General features: G+C 49.6%; 1 protein-coding gene and 1 long non-coding RNA gene across 12 annotated transcripts in view; one reads left to right on the top strand and one right to left on the bottom strand.

Moving 5' to 3' along the window:
- Window positions 1-1,582: 1,582 nt before the first annotated feature.
- Window positions 1,583-24,801, bottom strand: part of MUC1 (mucin 1, cell surface associated) — a 36,740-nt gene continuing 13,521 nt past the window's right edge. For 2 of the 9 annotated variants that reach the window (XM_083715584.1, XM_083715576.1), the window contains 16 exons: window positions 24,448-24,581; window positions 23,037-23,227; window positions 22,620-22,696; window positions 20,407-20,540; window positions 19,020-19,210; window positions 18,562-18,635; window positions 18,063-18,196; window positions 16,655-16,845; window positions 15,913-15,986; window positions 15,414-15,547; window positions 13,879-14,069; window positions 13,423-13,496; window positions 12,924-13,057; window positions 11,208-11,401; window positions 10,026-10,172; window positions 1,583-3,603 (listed from right to left, as the gene is read on the bottom strand). In XM_083715584.1, the coding sequence (XP_083571710.1) occupies window positions 3,535-3,603; window positions 10,026-10,172; window positions 11,208-11,401; window positions 12,924-13,057; window positions 13,423-13,496; window positions 13,879-14,069; window positions 15,414-15,547; window positions 15,913-15,986; window positions 16,655-16,845; window positions 18,063-18,196; window positions 18,562-18,635; window positions 19,020-19,210; window positions 20,407-20,540; window positions 22,620-22,696; window positions 23,037-23,227; window positions 24,448-24,581 (2,143 nt within the window). In that variant the 3' untranslated portion in view covers window positions 1,583-3,534. The remainder of the gene's footprint in view (window positions 3,604-10,025; window positions 10,173-11,207; window positions 11,402-12,923; window positions 13,058-13,422; window positions 13,497-13,878; window positions 14,070-15,413; window positions 15,548-15,912; window positions 15,987-16,654; window positions 16,846-18,062; window positions 18,197-18,561; window positions 18,636-19,019; window positions 19,211-20,406; window positions 20,541-22,619; window positions 22,697-23,036; window positions 23,228-24,447; window positions 24,582-24,801) is intronic. The other 7 variants (XM_083715577.1, XM_083715579.1, XM_083715581.1 and 4 more) reach the window with 7 other exon arrangements.
- LOC310833554 lies at window positions 7,128-24,584 on the top strand. 3 transcript variants are annotated; one of them, XR_014558784.1, is made up of 3 exons: window positions 7,128-7,789; window positions 11,718-11,815; window positions 24,490-24,584. It is a non-coding gene; the product is annotated as an uncharacterized lncRNA (long non-coding RNA). The 3 variants fall into 3 exon arrangements; XR_014558786.1 differs by lacking the exons at window positions 7,128-7,789; window positions 11,718-11,815 and adding exons at window positions 23,034-23,120; window positions 23,515-23,643; XR_014558785.1 differs by lacking the exons at window positions 7,128-7,789; window positions 11,718-11,815 and adding an exon at window positions 18,204-18,529.

A 24,801-nucleotide genomic window follows, 5' to 3' on the forward strand; every position in this document is an offset into this window, starting at 1 on the left:
ATGGGACAGTTGCTTTGTTACACACCAGCTGTTTGATCATTCACTGTTTTTTATCATCTCAGTATGATCTTATTACTTTATGGTCTTATGACCCACAATTTGCCATGTAATTCCTTTTGAAATGGCAAGGGGTGGTTGTATGGGACAGAAATGTGGTCTGCAGGCTTCCAACTGCGTCAGCAAGTTTTTTATTTATTTACAAGCACATCAGGCTTTTCCACTAAGGAGCTCAAAATGGCCAAGGTGGTCTTCAACCCGCCATCCTCCCAACAACCTTGCGAGGTAGGTCAGGCTGAGGAGACAGGGGCTGGTCTGAGGGCAATTCTCCATTCCATTCGCCTTCAGCTTTCCATTCCCTTCTACCCCACAGATAATCGGGGATCTCTGGCCACTGATAATGTTTCTGTTTCTGCCACTCCACCCCACCCCGTCCCTGCTCCACTTACAGGACTGTGCTGGTCAGTAATCACATTGTTCAAAGTTGGAAGGTAAAGGTAAAGGGACCCCTGACCATTAGGTCCAGTTGTGACCGACTCTGGGGTTGCGGCGCTCATCTCGCTTTATTGGCTGAGGGAGCTGGCGTTTGTCTGCAGACAGCTTCCGGGTCATGTGACCAGCAGGACTAAGCTGCTTTTGGCGAACCAGAGCAGCGCACGGAAACGCCGTTTACCTTCCCGCTGGAGCGGTACCTATTTATCTACTTGCACTTTGAGGTGCTTTTCAACTACTAGGTTGGCAGGAGCAGGGACTGAGCAGCAGGAGCTCACCTCGTTGTGGGGATTCGAACCGCTGACTTTCTGATTGGCAAGTCCTAGGCTCTGTGGTTTAACCCACAGCGCTACCCGCGTCCCGTTCAAAGTTGGAGCTATCTCTTTATTAGCAAAAGCATGATCGCCACAGATGTGGTTGAGTGTCAGGCCTAATAAGCAGAGCAGCTTATTTCCGGTAGCCTTACCCTGTGAAAATCAGTTGCCGGGACTGAAATCCCTGCCTTTCCACAGTCGTCAGTTAAGTCTCCTACTCCCCAGGGCTTTTTCCAAACAATTGGAGACTGCGCCTGCGTGCAGCCAGCCTCTGCTCCACTCTTTTCATGCCTCTTCTGGTTCTGGGAGACAAGTGGGGAAGGGAGCTTCTCACAGCGGGTGGGAGAGACACCTGTGACTGTTCACCAGCCTGACTTATCTCCGCCTCTTGGCCTCCCTCATCCCACTCTCCTGCCTCCGATTCTGGACTCCTCTCTGCCACCGACTCTCCCAGCTCACTAAACCCTGTGACCTCTTCCTCTTCCGAAACCTCCTCTTCCTAGTCTTCTCTCTCTGACCACTTGCATCGTCGCCCCACCACCAATCCCAGGGCTCTGAGCCTTCCTCCTTTGGTGGTTTTCCAGCGGGTTTCTCCCGTTCCTCTGCAGCCAAAAAGTCAGTGACACGGGCCCAGAGAAAACGTGGGTTCAGATGCTTTGTGTGTGTCAGCCAAGCCAGTAACAAACTTTGCAGCCTTAGCCAGGTGATAAAAAGAGACCAAATTCTCTCTGAAGTTCCTGGTCCCTACCCCAAAAGCAAAGAAGGCAACACACCCTCGATACCAACGTAGATCCGTTTATTGTTAAATGTTATAAATATAGAATTTGTCACAGAAACCACGGCACTTCCGCTTCCTCCCCACTCCCTCTTTGCCTCCCCCCACAACTCCAAAAGCCTTCATTCACCCAAGAATTTTGAGGTTTGCTGTTGTACAAAACTGTCCACTGAGACACTACCCACGAGCACCAGGATTTGCAGACAGATAAGGCAGTTGCCAAATTTGGCTTTCAAAAACCTCCCCTCCAAAGCATTTACCATTACAACGCTGACTGGTTAGAAACCTGTATGGAGAGGACTGTGGACTTTCTCCTGTACAATGCAGATCTGGAACGACAGCATCCCTATGGAAGCATAGGATTTTTGGAGGGGAGGGGAGAGGTAACCCCAGCATTGAAGCTTAAGGATCCTGGGTTGGCAAGAAAGGGCACACTCTTTTCCTCTCCACCTTAAATAAATATTTCGGGTTAATCTTGTTCCTTCATGCGTCTGGGTTTGACTCCTCTGGAACTCTTTCTGGTTGAGGTGGAGGAAATAAGGTCAAGAAGCACGTTGCCCCTCTGCATTCTCACTTGAGGGGAACATGCTGTAGCTTAAGAACATAAGCAAAGCCCGGCTGCATCAGGGCAATGGTCCACCTAATCCTGTATCCTGTTCTCACAGTGGCCAAGCAGATGCCTCAACAAGCAGGATCTGACCACAACAGCGATTCTCCTCACCTGTGGTTCCTGGCAACTAGTATTCAGAGATGGCAAGGTTGTCTGGAGCAAGGATTGTTCCATGTGTGGAGCAGGATTGTGGGGGAGAAAAGATTGGAGCACTGCTATTTTGATTATTGCACTCTGCCCTCTCCCAGGTTTCACGGGGGTTGAGATTTTGCATCCTAATCTGACAAATCTCCCCCCAAAGGCAGTACATTCAGGTCCCACTATCTGAACACAATGCGTCCCCTGGAAATCGTTCGGGAGGCAAGAGTTCATATAAGGAGTTGGCGATTTCCATTGATTCCTATGGGGGAATTTCTAATGTGTTCCCAGCCATGGAAGTTTGGCCTCTAAAAGCCATAATAAATACAAATTAAACCCATCCCTTAGGAAAACCCTCTGAAACCTTACTAAAATACAGATCGCTACGATTCAGTTCTGTTCCGCAGCCAACCAGCAAAAGGCAAACAAGGAAGTAAAAAATACTCTCTGTTTGCATATCTGAATTTGCAATGTGTATAGCGAGGTTTGGGTAGTAATTCCTCATGTTTGGATAAGTGAATTCTTGCAGAGTGAGCATTTGGAAAGCAGGACCTGCTTATTTCTGTACATGTTGATCTCTTATATTGCAGTTTGATTTTTTTTTTTTACAAAAATCACTAATAGAATATTAATATTAATAAAAATAAAATTAATTAGTAAAAGCAAAAAAGTTCAACTTTTTCATAGTGGTGATGGGGAAAATAGTCTGGAAACTCAGAATTTACAGTTCAGCAGCTTAGGTGGTTTCCTTTCGTCCTCATCTTCTTAGTTAATTTGTCCAGTGCAAGAGAATGTCCCATTGATCTTTTGAGCCTTGCTGAGATCCTTGTGACAGGGAGTTCCGCTGGGCAGAGCATAACATTCCAGGCTTGAGGGACACAGCTAGCTTTGCAAAGCATTCCCTAGTTGTCCTCATTGCTTTGGAGAGGGTTGCTCGCTCACCACACATTTGCAAGGGGTGGACTTTTTTGGCACATCTATAGAAGAGATTCTTTCAGTTGTTGAAATTGTGCTGCTTGTTCGCCTTCAGGCAATTTGAAACTCACCACAGGTGAGTAGGCGAGTGGCTATTTCCAAGGTTGTTTGCAGAACTCATCCTTCCCACATTCACATCGAAGCCCAACAATATCCCTGAATTTACCTGGCTCAGCCAGGTTCTGGCTAACCCCCCCCCCCCTTGCCAAGTCCCACTGTAGGGTGTGCTCCGCCTACAGTTCATCATTGGCCATTGTGGGGTTGGTGTAGGAGAAGGGAGCATTACCATTCCTGGGAAGATTCTGTGGGAAAAACACACAGAGAAAGGAAACGGTTAGTACAATCACCTAAGACATGTAGGAAGTTGTGCTTTGGCACTAAACATCCCCTGCTGAGCGACTAACCATATTCACATATTTGGCTCCAGGGTTGCCAACTTCTCTCTACCGGCTTTGCTCCTCTGCCATTAGTAAGAGAGAAATGAAACAGGAGATGCAATGCTTGCATTGCTGTGCCAGAAAAAGTTCCACCATTGGAATTTCTATCTGTCCAGTGTGTTGTATTCAATATTATTCAAACTCAGGTTGAAGGACGGGAGAGAAAATTGATTCAGTTTGAATTTGAAGCAGAACCTACTGAATTTGGACTTTCCAAAACAATACAAGAATGGAAACACAGCCATTCTTTGAAATCTGTACTTTGAATTCCGAGATGCAATTCTCCAGATAACGTTTACTAAAAATGTCTATATTGTGGGGATATAACACATACAAAATGCATTATATTAGAATAAATTATTTGCAATAATATGTATGTTAAGTCAAAACTGCATGCAAAAATGTGGGTTTTTAAAGGAGAAATTTGTACTAATAAGTTGATGAGTTTTCATGAGGATTCCGTCTCCCTACTCCCCCCGCCCCCCAAAAAAGATCAAACCACAGTAGGAAGGTACGTAGATAACTGAAACTAAGCTTGGAAAAATGAGAAACTGAGAGACTCAAAATGGGCAGGACCATTCATCCCTACTTAAGAGCAGATCCATTGACATGAATGGCCATGAATGGCTAACGGGCATTTCAGTTGATTTAGTTTTGAGTAAAACTGGATACAGCATAGAGAGAGAAAGTAGAGAGATCTACACAGACTTGCCAACAGTTTTATGCGCTCTGATCCTGTGAACATTCAACAGCAACCTGCTTATCTGAAAGGGTTTAAACTGGAAGACGTGGGTCCAAATCTTGACCCATTCACAGACTCGTGGGTTTATAGCTTGGTGGCAACAAAGCCTCCTGGCTATGTAAAACTTCATCCTTCCCGATTTGACGCTGGACTGAATAACTTATGCATGGACAAATTTAGGCTTTAAAATTCTGAATATTAGAATATCCTGTGCTAATTCTATTTACACAGAAGGCTACTGAGACCTTTATCTTGGCAACAGGGAAGTTCAGAAGCGAAAATGTCCAAAATTCTTTTGTGAGGTGTGCCAGTCATCAGGCCCCATAAAAGACGTATTATGCCTTCTGTTCCCAGCAAAGGCACGAGGAGTTATTTTGTCACATAACATTGAAAAGCAAACAAATGTGGCTCTTTGCATGCTGAAAAGGTTGGAACTTGGAGGATATGAGCAAATAAGGGCATATCAGCTGCAAGGTGTACAGGTGAGGCAAGAGGCAAAAATAGGGTACTATTGCAGGGTGGGAAGGCAGATTTTGGATGACGCCACCTGTGGACAGCTTTGCCTTGGTCAGGGCCGGCATGTGTGAAGGCTTCCTGGAACATTGTTAACATCCCTTAGCCTTGCTTTTGAAAACATCTTTGTGAGCGACTTTGAACCAAGGGAACACGAAAATGGGTTGTACATTTAAGCCAGGTGGGCCCAGTTGCAACACAGAGTGCTGAGGCTGCAGCCCGCCTGCCAGCCCTGCCCTTTTGCAGCATTCTCCATTCCACCCAGAAGGGACGCGGGTGGCGCTGTGGGTTAAACCACAGAGCCTAGGACTTGCCGATCAGAAGGTCGGCGGTTCAAATCCCGTTGCTCGGTCCCTGCTCCAGCCAACCTAGCAGTTCAAAAGCACGTCAAAGTGCAAGTAGATAAATAGGTACCGCTCTGGTGGGAAGGTAAATGGCATTTCCGTGCGCTGCTCTGGTTTGCCAGAAGCGGCTTAGTCATGCTGGCCACATGACCCTGAGGCTGTATGCTGGCTCCCTCGGCCAGTAAAGCGAGATGAGCGCCGCAACCCCAGAGTCGGCAACGACTGGACCTAATGGTTAGGGGTCCCTTTACCTTTTACCATTCCACCCACCCCAAACAAAAGGCACTAAGGCTCACTGAACATGCTCTGCCTTTACCCAGTTGTTTATGGGACCCCCGCTCTTTAGGTTCCCCCCTTCCAAAATATTTTCTTTGCAAACCTCAAGGGTCTCCCAAAGGCTGCCGGTGCCTCCATCTTTTGCAAGTGTGGGGAACCTTTGGTCCTCAAGAAATTGATGAACGGCAACTCTCATCATTGCTGGCTGTGGGTCATGCTTGCTGGGGCTGATGGGAGTTGTAGTTCAGCAGCATCGGGGAGGGCAACGGTTCCCCACATGGGTGGCTCTGTCCCGGCTGTGGGTCATGAGCTTCACAGGATGGTCTGATTGGCTATTGTTGGAACATAAGAATGCCCTGCTGGATCAGACCAAAGGCCGATTTAACCCAGCATCCTTTCCTCCACAGCGGTCCATCAGAAAAGGAAGCCCACTGTCAGGGCATGGACCCCAGACCCTTCCTCACTGAAACCCATAAGAGCATCAGAAGGGGCCTCCAAGATCCGACCAGTGGCCCTGTCCTCACAGAGGCCAAGCAGATGCTGCCATAGGAAGCCCCATATGCCCCACGGAGGACCTTAAGGTCCATAAATAGCAAAACCCTAGAGGTCCCGGGCCCTAAGGAAGTCAGATTAGCCTCAACCAGAGCCAGGGCCTTTTCAACACTGGCTCTGGCCTGGTGGAACGCTCTGCCTCATGAGACCAGAGCCCTGCAGGATCTGATTTCTTTCTGCAGGGCCTGTAGGACAGAGTTGTTCCGCCTGGCCTTTGGCTTGGAATCAATTGGATTCCCTCCCCCTCTTTCTTTTTTCCTTTCTCCTTCTGTGTTGGAACTCCTATTTGGGGACTTTTTCTGGCCCACGTAGGACCAGTCTAGATAGTTAGCCTTGGTGAAGACTTGATGTTTTTATCTCCCCCAAAGTTTTTGATTGAGTTCCACTGAAATGAGGCTGCATTTTAATGTTTCAATGTTGTATTTTAATGTTGTTTTTTAAGCTGTAGTCTAATCAATTGTTTTGGTATTTGGTGTTAGCCGCCCTGAGCCTGGTCTTGGCTGGGGAGGGTGGGGTATAATTTATTATTATTATTATTATTATTATTATTATTATTATTATTATTATTAAATCAGGACCTGAGCACATCAGCAGCTGTGCCTCCAACAGGGGAGGTAGAATATAGCCATCGATAGAGTGGTTTAACAGTCAGTCCCAGAAAATTCTGGAAATTGTCGCTCCAGGAGACAAATGGAGGGTGTCCTAACAACTCTTAGCTCCCCAAACAAACTACAGCTCCCACAATTATTTTTTGAGGGGGAAGCCATGACTGTTTAAAGTGCTAAGTTCTCCTTAAAGTTGACCCGTTGGGGAGCTATGTTTGCCACTGCCATCCATTGCAATGGGTTTGCTCTGAGTAGCACAGACACTGGACACAGCCTTCCATGTTCTTCACTTCCCCCTGTTTCTCTCCAGCCTGATACGCTGAGGAAATGGAGAGAAGCAAAGGGCTCGGGTGCATTTCCACCTTTCCCTGTGGAACACTGAGGGCTAGCGCCTTGCTTATCCCATTTTGAGAAGGGAAAAGCCAAGGTGGAGCAAGCTGAACTAAAGGGCCGTGCGCATGCAATTGCCCCAATGTCCAGGGGGCCCAGATCCACCCCACTGATTGTCGCTTCTGCAGAGGGGTTAAAAACACTGGGAGCAGCAGCCAGCTGCTGAGGAAAGAGCTTTGGACGGCGGCCAGAAACATCACAAGCAGCTCAGTGTCGTGTGTAAACATTGCCCAGTCACGAGGCTGGGGAGCGGCCAGGCCAGCTGAGGTGCTGGCCACGTACCCCCAGGCAACCACACCAAGGGCAAAGGGGCTCAGTCCTAGCCTGGGACCACCACCACGTCCCCCCTCTCTGGTCTAACCAGCAATGCCCGCTGTATTCATTTGCAGCAAGGGGACAGGGCAGGAGGGAGGAGGGAGGAGGGTGAAGCCATTGCAGGGACCTGCGGTGCCAGGCTTGACCCTGCTCCCTCTTTCTCTCTCCCCTCCTCCTAGATTTGCAAACAGTCCCAGGGTGCCGAGCTAAATATTTGCTCAACGTCTCCCTGTTTGCTCAGCAGAGCCGCCTAGGGAACAGGACAGATGCACCCGGCTCTGTGGGGAGCGAGCGGGACACGGCGCATGGCCGAGGTGACTTTAGCAGGCCTCTCCCTGCCACATGCGCAATGGCACCCACCCCTTCCTGAGAGCCACCTAAGGCCCGAGAGGCCCTGCTGGGGTCGGTTGGCGCAGGTCGCCTTGGCAACATGGCCTACCCAGCCATGACGGTCACGCTGACCGTTCTCAAGGGTCAGCGGCCTGTCAGGAAGCAGGGGGGGGGGGTGTTATCTGTGGAAGTTCCCCAGGCCTCGGCCTTGGAGGAAGGAAAAAGGTTTCCATGGCAACAGGCCGAAGGCTGCCTCGGGTGCGCTAGGCCGAAGCCTTGGCCGAAGCAGCCGTTGCCACGGTGACCACAGCTGCGGCCTTTCGCACCGGCTGCCCCATTAAAGATTAACTCAGGGGCGGAGGTGGAGGGCAGGGAAACCCGCTCTGGGGTTCGAGGGCAGTTACAGCGTTTTTGTTACAGAGGACTGCTTAGCTCGTGCTTTTTGTCTTAGAGGAAATGCAGGTTTTTTTTAAATGCGTACGCCGAGGCCTGGCTGGGAGGGGGGGGGGGAATTCACAAACAGGTTTCTTTAGGGCTTTCTGGGGTAACCCTAACTGTACCCCTTCAGTGTCATGAAAGATGAGAGGCAGGGGCTTCAGGGTGTCCTCCATCATGACGGGCAGAGATGTTGGCTGCAGGGAAAACCCCTTGATGTCGCTCAGCGAGCAGGGTCTCTGCCCGCAAGGGGACTGCAAAGTAAAGGTTGACATGAGGGAGTAATACAGGGTAGAGAAATGGGTAGGACAGGCAGGGATAATCAGAGGCAAACAACTGACTTGCGGCCCCATCTCACCTGCAAACATGGTGGGGCTTGGGATAGTTCCCATTATGCCCCAACCCCTCCAATTCTTAAGGCCTGACTGGAAGTCTGTGTTTGTTTACCTTCTTCTGTCCAATTTTTCAGATTTTAAGCACCTAACGGGCAGGGGCCTGAACTCCTGGAGTCCCTCTAATGTCAATGTGGGTGGTTTTCAAAATATTATTATTTCAATTTATATCTCGCCCTTCCTCCTGAAGGTGTCCTCCTGAAGGTGCCCAGGGTGAGAATAATAATAATAATAATAATAATAATAATAATAATAATAATACACACACCATTCTGAAGACATCTGAAGGCAACCCTGTACAGGCAAGTTTTTAATGTTTGATGTCTTTTAATGTGTCGGACGCTGCCCAGAGTTGCTGGGGTAGCCCAGTCAGATGTACAGCATAATATTATTAATAATAATTCTAAAAACAGTTAAAACTTTCTAACAGCATTTACAAACAGTCCCTCAGACAGTGACCCCAGGGTTGCCAGGAACAATGTCTTTCAGCCATCAAATGCCTGGGTGAACAGGAATGCTTTTAAATTGTTCCTGAAAGCTACCAGCCGCACCTCCCCAGAGCCCCACATAAATAACACTTGTGACAAGTAGGTGCCATGTGGCAAATTCATGCCTGCCTGCATGAAACCATTAACTATTTCTATGGGGCTTCTTTTTTTGGGGGGGGGGAGGAGAGGAATTAGATTAGAAGGATATAGGTGGGGGAGGCACTAGGAATGGAAACAGAAACTGAGCTCGATTGACCAAGGGCCTGACTCTGTATAAGGCAGCTTCCTCCATTCCTATTTCATAGAATTGTAGAATTAGAAGGGACCACAAGGGTCATCGAGTCCAACCCCCTGCAGTGCAGAAATCTTTCAACCAACATGGGGCTTGAACCCATGAACCTCAGGTTAAGGGTCTCATGTTATACCAGCTGAGCTATGGTCTCAGCCCTGTGTTTAGAATCATGAGGCCTTTCTTTTTGAGGGAAGGGATGTAGCTCAGGGATAGAGCATCTACTTTGCATGTAGAAGGTGCCAGGTTCAATTCCCTGCATCTCTAGGTAGGGCTGCCAGTCAGTGCAAACAACACTTAGCTAGATGGACCAACGATCTGAGTCGGTATAAAACAGCATCCTGTTTTAATCAGCCCTTCATTCAGAAACTTAAGGACTAGAATCTTTCTCTTAAGGGAGAAAGGCCACAGCTCAGAGGAGAGCATTTGCTTTGCATCTCCAGACCCCCTGTCTGAAATCATGGAGAGCCGCTGCCAGTCAGTGAAGACAATATTAGGCTAGATGGACCAATGGGCTTATTCGGGGGCATGGCAGCTTCTAACATTCCTATGTACTATGTCCTGGGTCACTAAAGAGCACCCCAGGATTTGGGTTGGGTGAGTGACTCTTGCTCACCTCGCTGTATGGGTTAGGCTTGCTTCCGGGGGCAACGTATCGCCCGTGTGTGTGGTACGTCGGGTACTCACTCATGACGTGGTAGGAGTCTTGGTTGCTGAGCAAATCAAGTTTCCCTCGGTGATTCCGTCGACACCAGTAGATGATCTGGAAGGGAGTGAAGAAGAGTAAGTGTAAGGAAAGGTCATGTTGCTGGGAGAGATGGATTGGGAAGGTGAGAGAGAGCTCTGAGAGGAGGGGGTTGGACTAGATGACCCGTTGGTCCCTTCCAACTCTACAGTTCTAGGACTCCAAGTTCTACTTCTGAGTAACAACGTATGACAGAAATGGGGAGCCTATTTTCATCAGCGGGCTGCATTCCCTTCTGGGCAACCTTCCGAGGCCGACATGCCGCTAGTAGGTGGGGCCAAAGAGCTATTAGCAATCAAAGGGTATTAGCTAGGGTAGCTAAAGGAAGCCTCCAGCTCCAGAGGCACTCTACCTCTGAATGCCAGTTGGGAAAAAGTAACAGCTGCTGCTATTGTTGCCCTGTTTGTGAGTTTTTTGGAGGCAGGCGCTTGGCTGCTGTAGTGGAAAACAGGGGGCTGGATTAAATGGGTCTTTGTGGCCTGATCGAGTAAGGCTCTTCTTAAGGCTCTTTAGCCACAGCAGCTCAATGGCACTTCCATGCTCCATGGCAGTACCTCCAAAGGGCATATACTGGGGTGGCAAGGAAGACAGGAGGGTTGACGGGACAAGAGATTTAGCTCTATGTTTCATTTTACCCAATGCACGATGGTGCATACGCATTCTGACAATCACACTGTTGTTCTGTGCAATGGAATTTGCAACATGCACACTAATTTGCCTCATTTATTCTTGTTATGGCAATGAGGACTAGAAATCGCCAGGCACGTCTGATTCACTACTGAGTAATAAATAGGATGCTAAGCTAGATAGACACGAGGCCTGATCCTGCAGGTTCTTTCTTATGTTCCCCATGTCTGCCAGGTGGTCCATTGGCTCTGCCCCAACCACACCCACTAGTCTTGCACCTCTGGCTCTGAGTCTATATAGAGCCAGCTCCCTGAGTCTCCAGCCGCCTGGCGGGTTGATGTAGCTGGTGGCGGAGCTGTTGTTTTGGGCCCAGTGGGTCTGCACCTCCACCAGCTTGGTTTTGAGAAAGAAGGCTGAGAGACTTACCAGGATCAGGAAGGCGATGAGTGCCAGAAGAAGAAGGATGCAAACTAAGACGAGGAGAGCAATGCCCCAGCCTGGGACAGTCTCTGGGTGAGTGGTTTGGGTGGTTGTAGTTGAGGTGGTTGTTGGGGTGGTTGCCAGGGGGGAAGTTGCTGTTGAGGGTGGGGGGTTGGGGGGTTCCGTGGCGTCTGAGGTCACTGGAAGATAGCAAAGAATCCCATTAATAACCCACTTTAGGGAAACACCTGAGGGATTTGTGGCTGATGAAAAAGAGACATGCCTGTTGTCCTCTTTGGGGATTGGTAGTAGAGGTGGGCAAGATTTGATTCAATTTTCAGGATTCCATACGCCTTTGTAACCGAAAGCCCCCTTCATTGCATTTCACCATCAGCCATTTTCCATTTCATTCAAGAGCAGTTTGTTGATCTCTGTCCTCCTAGCTATCTGAGGGTGTTGTTGATGTCCCACCCCCTGTTTTATTGTCCCTTTCTGTTTTTTCTTTGGACACTGCAGATCCGTGGGGGGAGAGGTGCCCTCCCCAGCTGCGGCAGGATCAGCCTCTGGAGAAGCCCAGTGAAGCAGCTAAGACAACCTTAAACCTGGAGGAATGGGTATGAATGGGTGTCTCAAATGGGAGTCCCCTCCATGACCATTTTGGGAGGAATGGAAAATTTGTGGGGAAGATCCATGGCTCATCTGCGTTTTTTGGTGTGTTTTTTTTAAAAATATTTTTATTAAGGATTTTCTTGTTTTACAGAAGTGTAGTGCCTCGTTTTTTTTTCTTCTTCTTCTTCTTCCATGTAACGTTTTTACAAATCCGTTTCATTTGTTGAGGCATTAGGGGGAGAAGAAAACAGAAAGAAAAAAGAAAGGGGGGGTGGGGAGAGGGAGGATGGATGGGGGTGGGGTCGGGTGGCGGTGTTTCTATTATGTTTAATGTATGTAGAGTTTGGTGTCAGCGTTGCTTGTGTTGCTCACTTGTGTTCCTTTGGTGGTGAGAGAGGTTGGGGTTGGCTTAGGGTGTGATTGTTTGCTTGTGATTGGCTGTAGTGCATTCAGATGGTTCCAAGTTCAGTCCCTGGCATCTTCAGGTAAGGCTGGGAGAGACCCCTGTCTGAATGGAATACCCTGAAGGATTATGGGAATTGTACTTTTCTAAAGGTGCTGGGAATTGTAGCTCCCTGTGGTAAAGTACAGTACCGAGAATCCAGGGGCGAGGTGGGGGAGATTTGCTTAAGTGTTTGGTGTTTAACCATTAACAAGGATTTCTGCCTGTAAATGACACAGTCCTCGCTCTCCTCCCACCTTCCAAAGTGAACCCTATGCTCCTTCCAGATCTGTTCCAGAAGGCCATGGGAACCCGAGAACAGTTTCAGGAGGGATGTGAGGAGAGGAGAGTGTCCCCCTGCACAAGGAGAAATCCTCATGCTGATGGAGGAAAAGATCTAGCGCTATGCTTGAGTCCACCCAACGGCCTTGAAATGTATGGTGCATTCTCTGCTTTGAACACCATGCCGTTGTTTTGAATAATGCAATGTGCAATGAGCATACTAATCTGTAGAAGCAACACTGGGTGCTAGAAACCTGCCTAGACTTCCAGGAAGGGAATTCTGTGTCTCAAACTGCACGAGGGGCTCTGAGTCTGGTGTCGCAGACACAGCCCGAGGGATGCTTTGCTGTAGTACCCAGCCCCCCACTATTCATCCTTCAGCCCTTCACCTTTAATCTGAGTCAGGTTGAGACCCTGCCGTTTGTTTTCAGGTGCGTCGCTCAGAGCAGTGCGGACCTTATCGGCGGAAACATCTGCACTATCCTGGAAGCGTACTGTTGTATCTGCCAGCACTGAACCGCTTCTGTACGTTAGAAAGGGAAAAGAGAAGCGTTGGCGGATCTGGAACTGCAGCTTCACAGGCCCACATTCCCATCACTCAGCAGAAGAGCAGCTGCTTTGCATGCAGAAGGTCCTTGGTTTAAATCTCTGGCTTTGCCAAGGAACGCAACCAGAGAGGATTGTTTTCTGCCTGAGCATCAACTGGCATGAAACCAGAATTGTAGAGGTGGATGGGACCTCAAGGGCCATCTATTCCACCCCCCTGCAGTGGAGTCATGTACATGCTTAGCAGAAACACAGAGAGACACAGGAAGCTGCAGTATACTCAGCTGGACCCACAACCCACCTAACTCAGGTGGGTGCCCTCATTTAATCCCCCTTCCATACCTGAAAGAATTCACCGTGTATCCTAGATATTTCCCCTCATCAGGGCATCCTGTGCAGTTGAAAATGTCCTCATACTGCGGAAAGAAAAGGGTAGTACGAATGTTGTATTATGCTATTAACTCTTTTTCTGAGACTTGTGACATGGCTGGGATGAAGTCAGCCTTCTCACTTTCTGTTTGCCCCACCCCACCCCACAGGAAAAGAAAGGCACAGAGGAGAACGTGTGGGGTAGCAGGGACGAGGGGGAATTGAAGACTGCATATAGGGGCTGACAATCCCCAGGAAACTGCATCACAAACCTGGAAGCCCCATAGCTCTGCAGTGGCACAGAGATATCTGCCCCATTCTTTACAGATGAGCAGGCCCCAGCCCACACCCGGACTGAGAGGCTGGGGGGGCAGCATTCCCTCCCCTGCGCCCCCTACCCCAGGGGGGTGGAAAGGCCAAAGAACTTACCATCTTCTCGATTCTCTTAGTCAGGTTGAGGTATGCTTCGGAGGACGGATTCGACAAGTCCTCAGTATAATTCATTGTGATGTGGTAAGTGATGGTGAACGTTTTCTCTTTGGGGGGCTTAGGTGTGTTTGTCTTTGAGGTGGTGCTAGTCGTGGTGGGAGAAGGCGTCGTTGGCGTCTCCTGCTCGGTCACTGAGGTGAAAGGAAAAAATCTCAATAGGACCCCTCCCTGAAGGAAAAGATTTGTGGCGGAGGAAGAAGAGGCAGGCCTGCTGCCCTGCTCAGGGATTGTGCCTAGAGGTGCTCAAGCTTGGGTTGGAGTCTTACTTTCAGGATTACGGGAAGCCCCCTTCTTTGCATTTGTCCCACTCCCAGCCCTTTTCAGTTCCATTGATCTACATCCCCATACACAGTCACCTGCAGGGATTATTGAAGTTTGAGCATCTCTTTCTGCTCTTTTATGGGCACCACCTGAGCAGGAAGCAGATCAAGAGGTGCCCCCGAGCTGGAGCAGGAGGAGCCCCCGGAAGGAGACCCAGAAGCTGCCTCCACAGTCAAGCCTTCTAGCCCACCATCACCCCGTAATGGAAGGAATGTGTAGATAGGAACAGGTGTTTCCGGTGGGAGTCCCCTCCATGTTCTATACTCCTCTGCCTTTGGGGAGGAATGGGAAATCTGTAGGAAAGACCCATAGCTAACTGGGTAGATCATCTGTGGTAGAATAAGGTGGATTCTGCAACCTCACTACATCCCTCAAGCTGTGTACCCACCATACGTTTAAATGCATGGGTTATCTTCAAGGATCCTGGGTACCAGGGCGCTAAGGATGCTGGGAATCATGGCTCACTGGGTAAAACATCTGTAGTAAAATAAGCTGGATTCTGCAACCTCACTACATCCCTCAAGCTCTATATCCACCATACGTTTAAATGCAAGGATCCTGCAAAGCGGTTCGCTAAGGATGCTGGGAATTATGGCTCTGTGAGCGCTCAAACACTGTTCCCAGGATACTTGGGGGCAAGCTGAAGTGGCCGGGATGCAGCTATTGCGTTCTGTCCTTGCAAGGCTTGCTGCTTGCTCAATAGGACATTTCCCTCTCTCCTCCCTCCCCAAACAAGTGAAGCCTGTGCCCTCTCCAAATCTGCTCCAGAGGGCTGGGGGGAACCCCCAGAATAGTCTCAGGAGGGGTGCGGTGAGGGGAGAGCATCCCCCTGTGCAGGGAGAAATCCTTGTGCCAAGAGATGGAGAGGTTTAGTGCTACTTTGGTGTCCAACCAAAAGGCCTTAAATATTTGGTGTGTTTCCTGCCAGAGTGTCATGCTGTTGTTTTGCACAATACAATCTGCTGTGTGCATATTAATCTACAGAAATCATCCCAGTTTCAGCAGTGAGGGCAGGAAACCTGCCTAGACTTCCAGGAAGGGAATTATGTCTCTCAAATTGCACGAGGGGCTCTGAGTCTTGTGTCGCAGACACAGCCCGAGGGATGCCTTGCTGTGGTATATAGCCCCCCACTGTTCATCCTTCAGCCCTTCACCTTCAATCTGAGTCAGGTTGAGACCCTGTCGTTGGTCTTCATTTGCGTCGCTCAGAGCAGTGCGGAGCTTATCGGCGGAAACATCTGCACTATCCTGGAAGCTTACCGTTGTATCTGCCACCACTGAGCCATTGCTGTACGTTAGAAGGGGAAAAGAGAAGCGTTGGCGGATCTGGAACTGCAGCTTGACAGCCCCACATTCCCATCACTCAGCAGAAGAGCAGCTGCTTTGCATGCAGAAGGTCCTTGTTTTAAATCTCTGGCTTTGCCAGGGAACACAGCCAGAGAGGATTGTTTTCTGCCTGAGCATCAACTGGCATGAAACCAGAATTGTAGAGGTGGAGGGGACCTCAAGGGCCATCTATTCCACCCCCCTGCAGTGGAGTCATGTACATGCTTAGCAAAAACACAGAGAGACACAGGAAGCTGCCCTATACTCAGCTGGACCCACAACCCACCTAGCTCAGGTGGGTGCCCTCATTTAATCCCCCTTCCGTACCTGAAAGAATTCACCGTGTATCCTAGATATTTCCCTTCAGCAGGGCATCCCGAGCAGTTGAACACGTCCTCATACTGTGGAAAGAAAAGGTAGTACGAATGTTGTACAGTGGTACCTCGCAAGACGAATGCCTCGCAAGACGAAAAACGCGCAAGACGAAAGAGTTTTCCGTTTTTTGAGTCATTCCGCAAGACGAATTTCCCTATGGGCTTGCTTCGCAAGACGAAACGTCTTGCGAGTTCTTGAGAGTTTGTTTCCTTTTTCTTAAAGCCACTAAGCCGTTAATAGCCGCTAAGCCGCTAAGCCGTTAATAGCCGTGCTTCGCAAGACGAAAAAACAGCAAGACAAAGAGACTCGCGGAACGGATTAATTTCGTCTTGCGAGGCACCATTGTATTATGCTATTAACTCTTTTTCTGAGGCTTGTGACATGGCTGGGATGAAGTCAGCCTTCTCACTTTCTGTTTGCCCCACGCCACCCCACAGGAAAACAGAGGGACAGAGGAGAATGTGTGGGGCAGAGGGACGAGGGGGAATTGAAGACTGCATATAGGGGCTGACAATCCCCAGGAAACTACATCGAAAACCTGGAAGCCCATAGCTCTGCAGTGGCACAGAGATATCTGCCCCATTCTTTACAGATGAGCGGGCCCCACCCCACCCCTGATCTGAGAGGCTGGGGGGGCAGCATTCCCTCCCCTGCGCCCCCTCCCCCAGGGGGGTGGAAAGGCCAAAGAACTTACCATCTTCTCGATTCTCTTAGCCAGGTTGAGGTATGCTTCGGAGGACGGATTCGACAAGTCCTCAGTATAATTCATTGTGATGTGGTAAGTGATGGTGAACGTTTTCTCTTTGGGGGGCCTAGGTGTGGTTGTCTTTGAGGTGGTGCTAGTCGTGGTGGGAGAAGTCGTCGTTGGCGTCTCCTGCTTGGTCACTGAGGTGAAAGGAAAAAATCTCAATAGGACCCCTCCCTGAAGGAAAAGATTTGTGGCGGAGGAAGAAGAGGCAGGCCTGCTGCCCTGCTCAGGGATTGTGCCTAGAGGTGCTCAAGCTTGGGTTGGAGTCTTACTTTCAGGATCACGGGAAGCCCCCTTCTTTGCATTTGTCCCACTCCCAGCCCTTTTCAGTTCCATTGATCTCCATCCCCATACACAGTCACCTGCGGGTGTTGCTGAAGTTTGAGCATCTCTTTCTGCTCTTTCTATGGGCACCACCTGAGCCGGAAGCAGATCAATGGGGACAGGGGCCCCCCAGCTGGAGCAGGAGGAGCCCCTGGAAGGAGACCCGGAAGCTGCCTCCACAGTCAAGCATTCCAGCCCACCATCACCCCAAAATGGAAGGAATGTGTATGTAGGAAAGGGTGTTTCCAGTGGGAGTCCCCTCCATGTCCATTTACCCCTCTCCCTTTGGGGAGGAATGGGAAATCTGTAGGGAAGACCCATAGCTCACTGGGTAAATCATCTGTGGTAAAATAAGCTGGATTCTACAACCTCACTACATCCCTCAAGCTCTATACCCACCATACGTTTAAATGCATGGGTTATCCGCAAGGATCCTGCAAAGCGGTTCGCTAAGGACGCTGGGAATTATGGCTCTGTGAGCGCTCAAACACTGTTCCCAGGATACCTGGGGGCAAGCTGAAGTGAGCGGCATGCAGCTATTGCGTCCTGTCCTTGCAAGGCTTGCTGCTTGCTCAATAGGACATTTCCCTCTCTCCTCCCTCCCCAAACAAGTGAAGCCTGTGCCCTCTCCAAATCTGCTCCAGAGGGCTGGGGGGAACCCCCAGAATAGTCTCAGGAGGGGTGCGGTGAGGGGAGAGCGTCTCCCTGTGCAGGGAGAAATCCTTGTGCCAAGAGATGGAGAGGTTTAGTGCTACTTTGGTGTCCAACCAAAAGGCCTTAAATATTTGGTGTGTTTCCTGCCAGAGTGTCATGCTGTTGTTTTGCACAATACAATCTGCTGTGTGCATATTAATCTACAGAAATCATCCCAGTTTCAGCACTGAGGGCCGGAAACCTGCCTAGACTTCCAGGAAGGGAATTATGTCTCTCAAATTGCACGAGGGGCTCTGAGTCTTGTGTCGCAGACACAGCCCGAGGGATGCCTTGCTGTGGTATATAGCCCCCCACTGTTCATCCTTCAGCCCTTCACCTTCAATCTGAGTCAGGTTGAGACCCTGCCGTTGGTCTTCATTTGCGTCGCTCAGAGCAGTGCGGAGCTTATCGGCGGAAACATCTGCACTATCCTGGAAGCGTACCGTTGTATCTGCCACCACTGAGCCATTGCTGTACGTTAGAAGGGGAAAAGAGAAGCGTTGGCGGATCTGAAACTGCAGCTTGACAGCCCCACATTCCCATCACTCAGCAGAAGAGCAGCTGCTTTGCATGCAGAAGGTCCTTGTTTTAAATCTCTAGCTTTGCCAGGGAACGTAGCCAGAGAGGATTGTTTTCTGCCTGAACATCAACTGGCATGAAACCAGAATTGTAGAGGTGGAGGGGACCTCAAGGGCCATCTATTCCACCCCCCTGCAGTGGAGTCATGTACATGCTTAGCAGAAACACAGAGAGACACAGGAAGCTGCCCTATACTCAGCTGGACCCACAACCCACCTAGCTCAGGTGGGTGCCCTCATTTAATCCCCCTTCCGTACCTGAAAGAATTAACCGTGTATCCTAAATATTTCCCCTCAGCAGGGCATCCTGTGCAGTTGAAAACGTCCTCATACTGTGGAAAGAAAAGGGTAGTACAAATGTTGTATTATGCTATTAACTCTTTTTCTGAGGCTTGTGACATGGCTGGGATGAAGTCAGCCTTCTCACTTTCTGTTTGCCCCAAGCCACCCCACAGGAAAACAGAGGCACAGAGGAGAATGTGTGGGGCAGAGGGACGAGGGGGAATTGAAGACTGCATATAGGGGCTGACAATCCCCAGGAAACTGCGTCGAAAACCTGGAAGCCCCATAGCTCTGCAGTGGCACAGAGATATCTGCCCCATTCTTTACAGATGAGCGGGCCCCACCCCACCCCTGAACTGAGAGGCTGGGGGGGGGGCAGCATTCCCTCCCCTGCGCCCCCTACCCCAGGCGGGTGGAAAGGCCAAAGAACTTACCATCTTCTCGATTCTCTTAGCCAGGTTGAGGTATGCTTCGGAGGACGGATTCGACAAGTCCTCAGTATAATTCATTGTGATGTGGTAAGTGATGATGAACATTTTCTCTGTGGGGGGCTTAGGTGTGGTTGTCTTTGAGCTGGTGCTAGTCGTGGTGGGAGAAGGCGTTGTTGGCGTCTTCTGCTCGGTCACTGAGGTGAAAGGAAAAGATCTCATTAGGACCCCTTCCTGAAGGAAAAGATTTGTGGCGGAGGAAGAAGAGGCAGGCCTGCTGCCCTGCTCAGGGATTGTGCCTAGAGGTGCTCAAGCTTGAGTTGGAGTCTTACTTTCAGGATTACGGGAAGCCCCCTTCTTTGCATTTGTCCCACTCCCAGCCCTTTTCAGTTCCATTGATCTCCATCCCCATACATAGTCACTTGCGGGGGTTGTTGAAGTTTGAACATCTCTTTCTGCTCTTTCTACGGGCACCACCTAAGCAGGAAGCATATCAATGGGGCGAGAGGGGCCCCCCAGCTGGAGCAGGAGGAGCCCCCAGAAGGAGACCCGGAAACTGCCTCCACTGTCAAGCGTTCCAGCCCACCATCACCCCGTGATGGAAGGAATGTGTAGGTAGGAGTCTCCGGTGGGAGTCCCCTCCATGTGCATTTACTCCTCTCCCTTTGGGGAGGAAATCTGTGGGGAAGACCTATAGCTCACTGGGTAGATCATCTCTGGTGAAATAAGTTGGATTTTGCAACCTCACTACATCCCTCATGCTCTGTACCCACCATATGTTTAAATGCAAAGGTTATCCGTAAGGATCATGGGAAGCGGTTCCCTAAGGATGCTGGGAATCATGGCTCTGTGAGCACTCAAGCACTATTCCCAGGATACTTGGGGGCTAACTGAAGCGGGTGGCATGCAGCTGTTGCGTCCTGTCCTTGCAAGGCTTGCTGCTTGCTCAATGGGACATTTCCCCCTCTCCTCCCTCCCCACACAAGTGAAGCCTGGGTATTCTCCAGAGGGCTGGGGAGAACCCCCAGAGCAGTTTCAGGAGGGGTGTGGTGAGAGGAGAGCGTCCCCCTGTGCAGGGAGAAATCCTTGTGCCAAGAGATGGAGAGCTTTAGTGCTACTTTGGTGTCCAACCAAAAGGCCTTAAATATTTGGTGTGTTTCCTGCCTGAGTGTCATGCTGTTGTTTTGCAAAATGCAATTTGCTGTGTGCATATTAATCTACAGAAATCATCCCAGTTTCAGCAATGAGGGCCGGAAACCTGCCTAAACTTCCAGGAAGGGAATTCTGTGCCTGGAGCTGCATGAGGGGCTCTGAGTGTTGTGTCGCAGACACAGCCTGAGGGATGCCTTGCTGTGGTTTATAGCCCCCCACTATTCATCCTTCAGCCCTTCACCTTCAATCTGAGTCAGGTTGAGACCCTGACGTTGGTCTTCTGTTGCGTTGCTCAGAGCTGTTCTGATCACTTCGGTGGAAACACCTGCGCTTTTCTCGAACTGTACTGTTGTATCTGCCACCACTGAGCCATTGCTGTACGTTGGAAAGGGAAAAGAGAAGCGTTGGCGGATCTGGAACTGCAGCTTGACAGCCCCACACTCCCATCACTCAGCAGAAGAGCAACTGCTTTGAATGCAGAAGGTCCTCGGTTTAAATCTCTGGCTTTCCCAGGAAACGCAGCCAGAGAGGATTGTTTTTTGCCTGAGCATAAATTGGCATGGAATCAGAATTGTAGAGGTAGAAGGGACCTCAAGGGCCTTTTATTCCTTCCCCCTGCAGTGGAGGAACATGCATGCTTTGCAGAAACAGAGGAAAAGAAGAAGTTCCTATATAGTGAGCTGCACCATTGGTCCACCCAGTTCAGTATCATCTGCACTGACTGGAAGCAGCTCTCCAGGGTTTTAGACCGGGGGTCTTTCCCAGCCTTACCTGGAGAAGCTGGGGGTTGATCCTGGGACCTTCTGCATGCCAAGCAGATCCTCTGCCACTGAGCATTCTGCATTCTGGCCCTGGAATGTAGTGCTTGGCTGTGTTGAGCACTCCAAGGCACTTCAATGTTGTACAACGTTTTGTGGAAATACATCTTCAGTGCCTGGCCCGAAAGAAACAACCCTGAAAGACTTTCAGTAGTGGAACTTGCTGATTCAGAAACTGTTTCACCCCTCTTTGTTAGGGTTATTGTGGAGAGAGCCACCTATCAACAATGCTGTGGCCGTGGATTTACTGCACATTGGCATGGGGTTGCACTAGGTGACTTTTCAGTTCCCTCACATCACTATGATTTGTACCGGTGGTGGTGCAGAGAATTCATATTCAAAGTGGAAATGTTGGATTTGAAATGTGGCCGTCCAAATGTGAGTGGAGAAACTGTATGTTTCAGACCAAATTGTGTACGAGTGGGTGTAGACAGATGCCACATCCAATAAATTTTGAGCTGAAATTATTCCATGGCATGTTTGTATATCAAGAAGCATGATTAATGTAAGAAAATAAAGACACAACAGGTCTTTGTCTCTTATATAGAGAATGGCTCAAGACCACAGTATCTCAAGGATTGCCTCTTCCCATAGGAACCAACCTGGACCCTTCGATCATCATCTGAGGCCCTTCCTCTGTGAGAGGTTGACTAGGCTTGTGGGATGTTTTCCCTAAGTAGGTTCACCTGGCACCTTCATTACATATATTTAAGCTCCAGGCAACAATATGCCCCTTATCTTGGGCCTTTGGTTAATTAAAAAACCATCTATCTCGCCTTTTCAATTTTTCTATTGCTTTTGTTTGTTAGTATGTTATGTATTTTTGTGGTTTTATATTGTAAACCACCCTGTAATCCCAGGAGGAAGGTACACAACTTATCTATCTATCTATCTATCTATCTATCTATCTATCTATCATCATCTATCTATCTATCATCTATCTATCTATCATCTATCATCTCTCCACATCATCCATTTACAGCAAACTTATACCACACTGAAGAGACGTAGATTGTCCCAAAGAATCCTGGGAGTTGCAGGTTCTTAAGCGTGCCAAGAATTGTTAGGCAGCTCCTGTTTCCTTCGCAGAGCTAAAATTTAACAACCAATCCCTCTCCCCAAGGAAATCTGGGAATTGTAGCTCTGGGAGGAGAAAAGGGACTTCCAAACAGCTCTCAGGACCTGTAACAAACTACAGCTCCCAGGATTCTTTGGAGGAAGCCATGACAGTTTAAAGTGACATTGTAACACTTTAAATGGAAGATGTGGATTTGAACAGAGTGCGGTTGGGATTCATGTGCAGAAGTGCACACGCCAATTTGGTGGCTTCCAACACATATAAATATCAAACATTCTTTGCTTTCATGTTTCTGTGTGGCTGTGAAGTACTTTACAGGGCACTGGGCAACACTAAAGGATATTGAAGAGCATGGTGAAGGTATTTTTTAAGCTTTCAGCAGCAAGCGCTGTATTTTGCAGCACTACGGAAAGAGGACAAGCTGTTCTGAATGAGACCCTTGCAGTCAACGTAGGGTTGGGAGCAGGTGGGTGCAGTTAAGCTGCTCTTGTTTTTGTGAGAACCAGAAAACCCAACATGACACTTTTCACCAGCCCTCATTTAATCCACCTTCCATACCTGAATCCGTTCACAGTGAATCCAAGATATGTCCCATATTCAGCAGCACACGTAGAGCAGTTGTAAATGTCATCATACTGTGGAAGAAAGGGGAGGTACGCATTTTGTATTAGGTGATAAACTCGGTTTCTAGGGCCCAATCCTTGACTGGTTCTGCCCTCCCCTGTGATACAGAGTCACAGAGGGAAAAGTGTGGGGCAGCCATAGCTAGAGGAGATCGCACATGGAAAGGGGTTTACAATCATCATTAAGCCAAGGTCTAGAGGGACCTTAGATGCAGCTCCCCGACTCCTCCATAGCTCCGGGGAAGGGGATGAGCAGGCCCCACCCCTTCACCATACTGAGAGGCTGGGGGGGCAGCATTCCCCCTCCCCTGTGCCCCCTCCCCCAGGGGGGTGGAAAGGCCACAGAACTTACCATCTTCCCGATTCTTGCCTTCAGGTTCTGGTACGCTTCGGAGGACGAATTCCTCAGGTCCTCAGTAAAATCCATTGCGATGTGGTAAGTGATGGTGAACTGTTTCTCTGTGGGGGGCTTAGGTGTGGTTGTCTTTGAGGTGGTGCTAGTTATGGTGGGAGAAGTCGTCGTTGGCGTCTCCTGCTTGGTCACTGAGGTGAAAGGAAACGATCTCATTAGGACCCCTCCCTGAAGGAAAAGATTTGTGGCGGAGGAAGAAGAGGCAGGTGTGCTGTCCTGCTCAGGGATTGTGCCTAGAGGTGCTCAAGCTTGGATTGGAGTCTTACTTTCAGGATTACGGGAAGCCCCCTTCTTTGCATTTGTCCCACTCCCAGCCCTTTTCAGTTCCATTGATCTCCATCCCCATACAAAGTCACCTGCGGGGGTTTTAAAGTTTGAGCATCTCTTTCTGCTCTTTCTATGGTCACCACCTGAGCAGGAAGCAGATCAATGGGGTGAGAGGGGCCCCCAGCTGGAGCAGGAGGAGCCCGCGGAAGGAGACCCGGAAGCTGCCTCCACAGTCAAGCATTCCAGCCCACCAGCACCCCACAATGGAAAGAATGTGTAGGTACGAACAGGTGTTTCTGGTGGGAGTTCCCTCCATGTCCATTTACCCCTCTCCCTTTGGGGAGGAATGGGAAATCTGTGGGGAAGACCCATAGCTCACTGAGTAGATGATCTGTGGTAAAATAAGTTGGATTATGCAACCTCACTACATCCCTCAAGCTCTGTACCCACCATACGTTTAAATGCATGGGTTATCTGCAAGGATCCTGGGAACCAGGTTGCTAAGGATGCTGGGAATCATGGCTCTGTGAGCGCTCAAACACTGTTCCCAGGATACTTGGGGGCAAGCTGAAGCGGGCGGCCTGCAGCTGTTGCGTCCTGTCCTCGCAAGGCTTGCTGCTTGCTCAATGGGACATTTCCCCCTCTCCTCCCTCCCCGCCCAAATGAACCCTTTGCCTTCTCCAGATCTGCGCCAGAGGGCTGGGAGGAACCCCCAGAACAGTCTCAGGAAGAGGGGTGCGGTGAGAGGAGAGCGTCCCCCTGTGCAGGGAGAAATCCTTGTGCCAACAGATGGAGAGGTTGAGTGCTACTTTGGTGTCAAACCAAAAGGCCTTAAATATTTGGTGTGTTTCCTGCCTGAGCGTCATGCTCTTGTTTTGCATAATGCAATCTGCGGTGTGCATATTAATCTACAGAAATCATCCCAGTTTCAGCACTGAGGGCCGGAAACCTGCCTAGACTTCCAGGAAGGGAATTCTGTGTCTCAAATTGCACGAGGGGCTCTGAGTCTTGTGTCGCAGACACAGCCTGAGGGATGCCTTGCTGTAGTACCCAGCCCCCCACTGTTCATTCTTCAGCCCTTCACCTTCAATCTGAGTCAGGTTGAGGCCCTGCCGTTTGTCTTCAGGTGCGTCGCTCAGAGCAGTGCGGAGCTTATCGGCGGAAACATCTGCACTTTCCTGGAAGCGTACTGTTGTATCTGCCAGCACTGAGCCATTGCTGTACGTTAGAAGGGGAAAAGAGAAGCGTTGGCGGATCTGGAACTGCAGCTTGACAGCCCCACATTCCCATCACTCAGCAGAAGAGCAGCTGCTTTGCATGCAGAAGGTCCTTGGTTTAAATCTCTGGCTTTGCCAGGGAACGCAGCCAGAGAGGATTGTTTTCTGCCTGAGCATCAACTGTCATGAAACCAGAATTGTAGAGGTCGAGGGGACCTCAA

This window comes from Podarcis gaigeae (assembly GCF_964106915.1).
Source record: "Podarcis gaigeae genome assembly, chromosome: 16".
Taxonomy (NCBI): Eukaryota; Metazoa; Chordata; class Lepidosauria; order Squamata; family Lacertidae; genus Podarcis; species Podarcis gaigeae.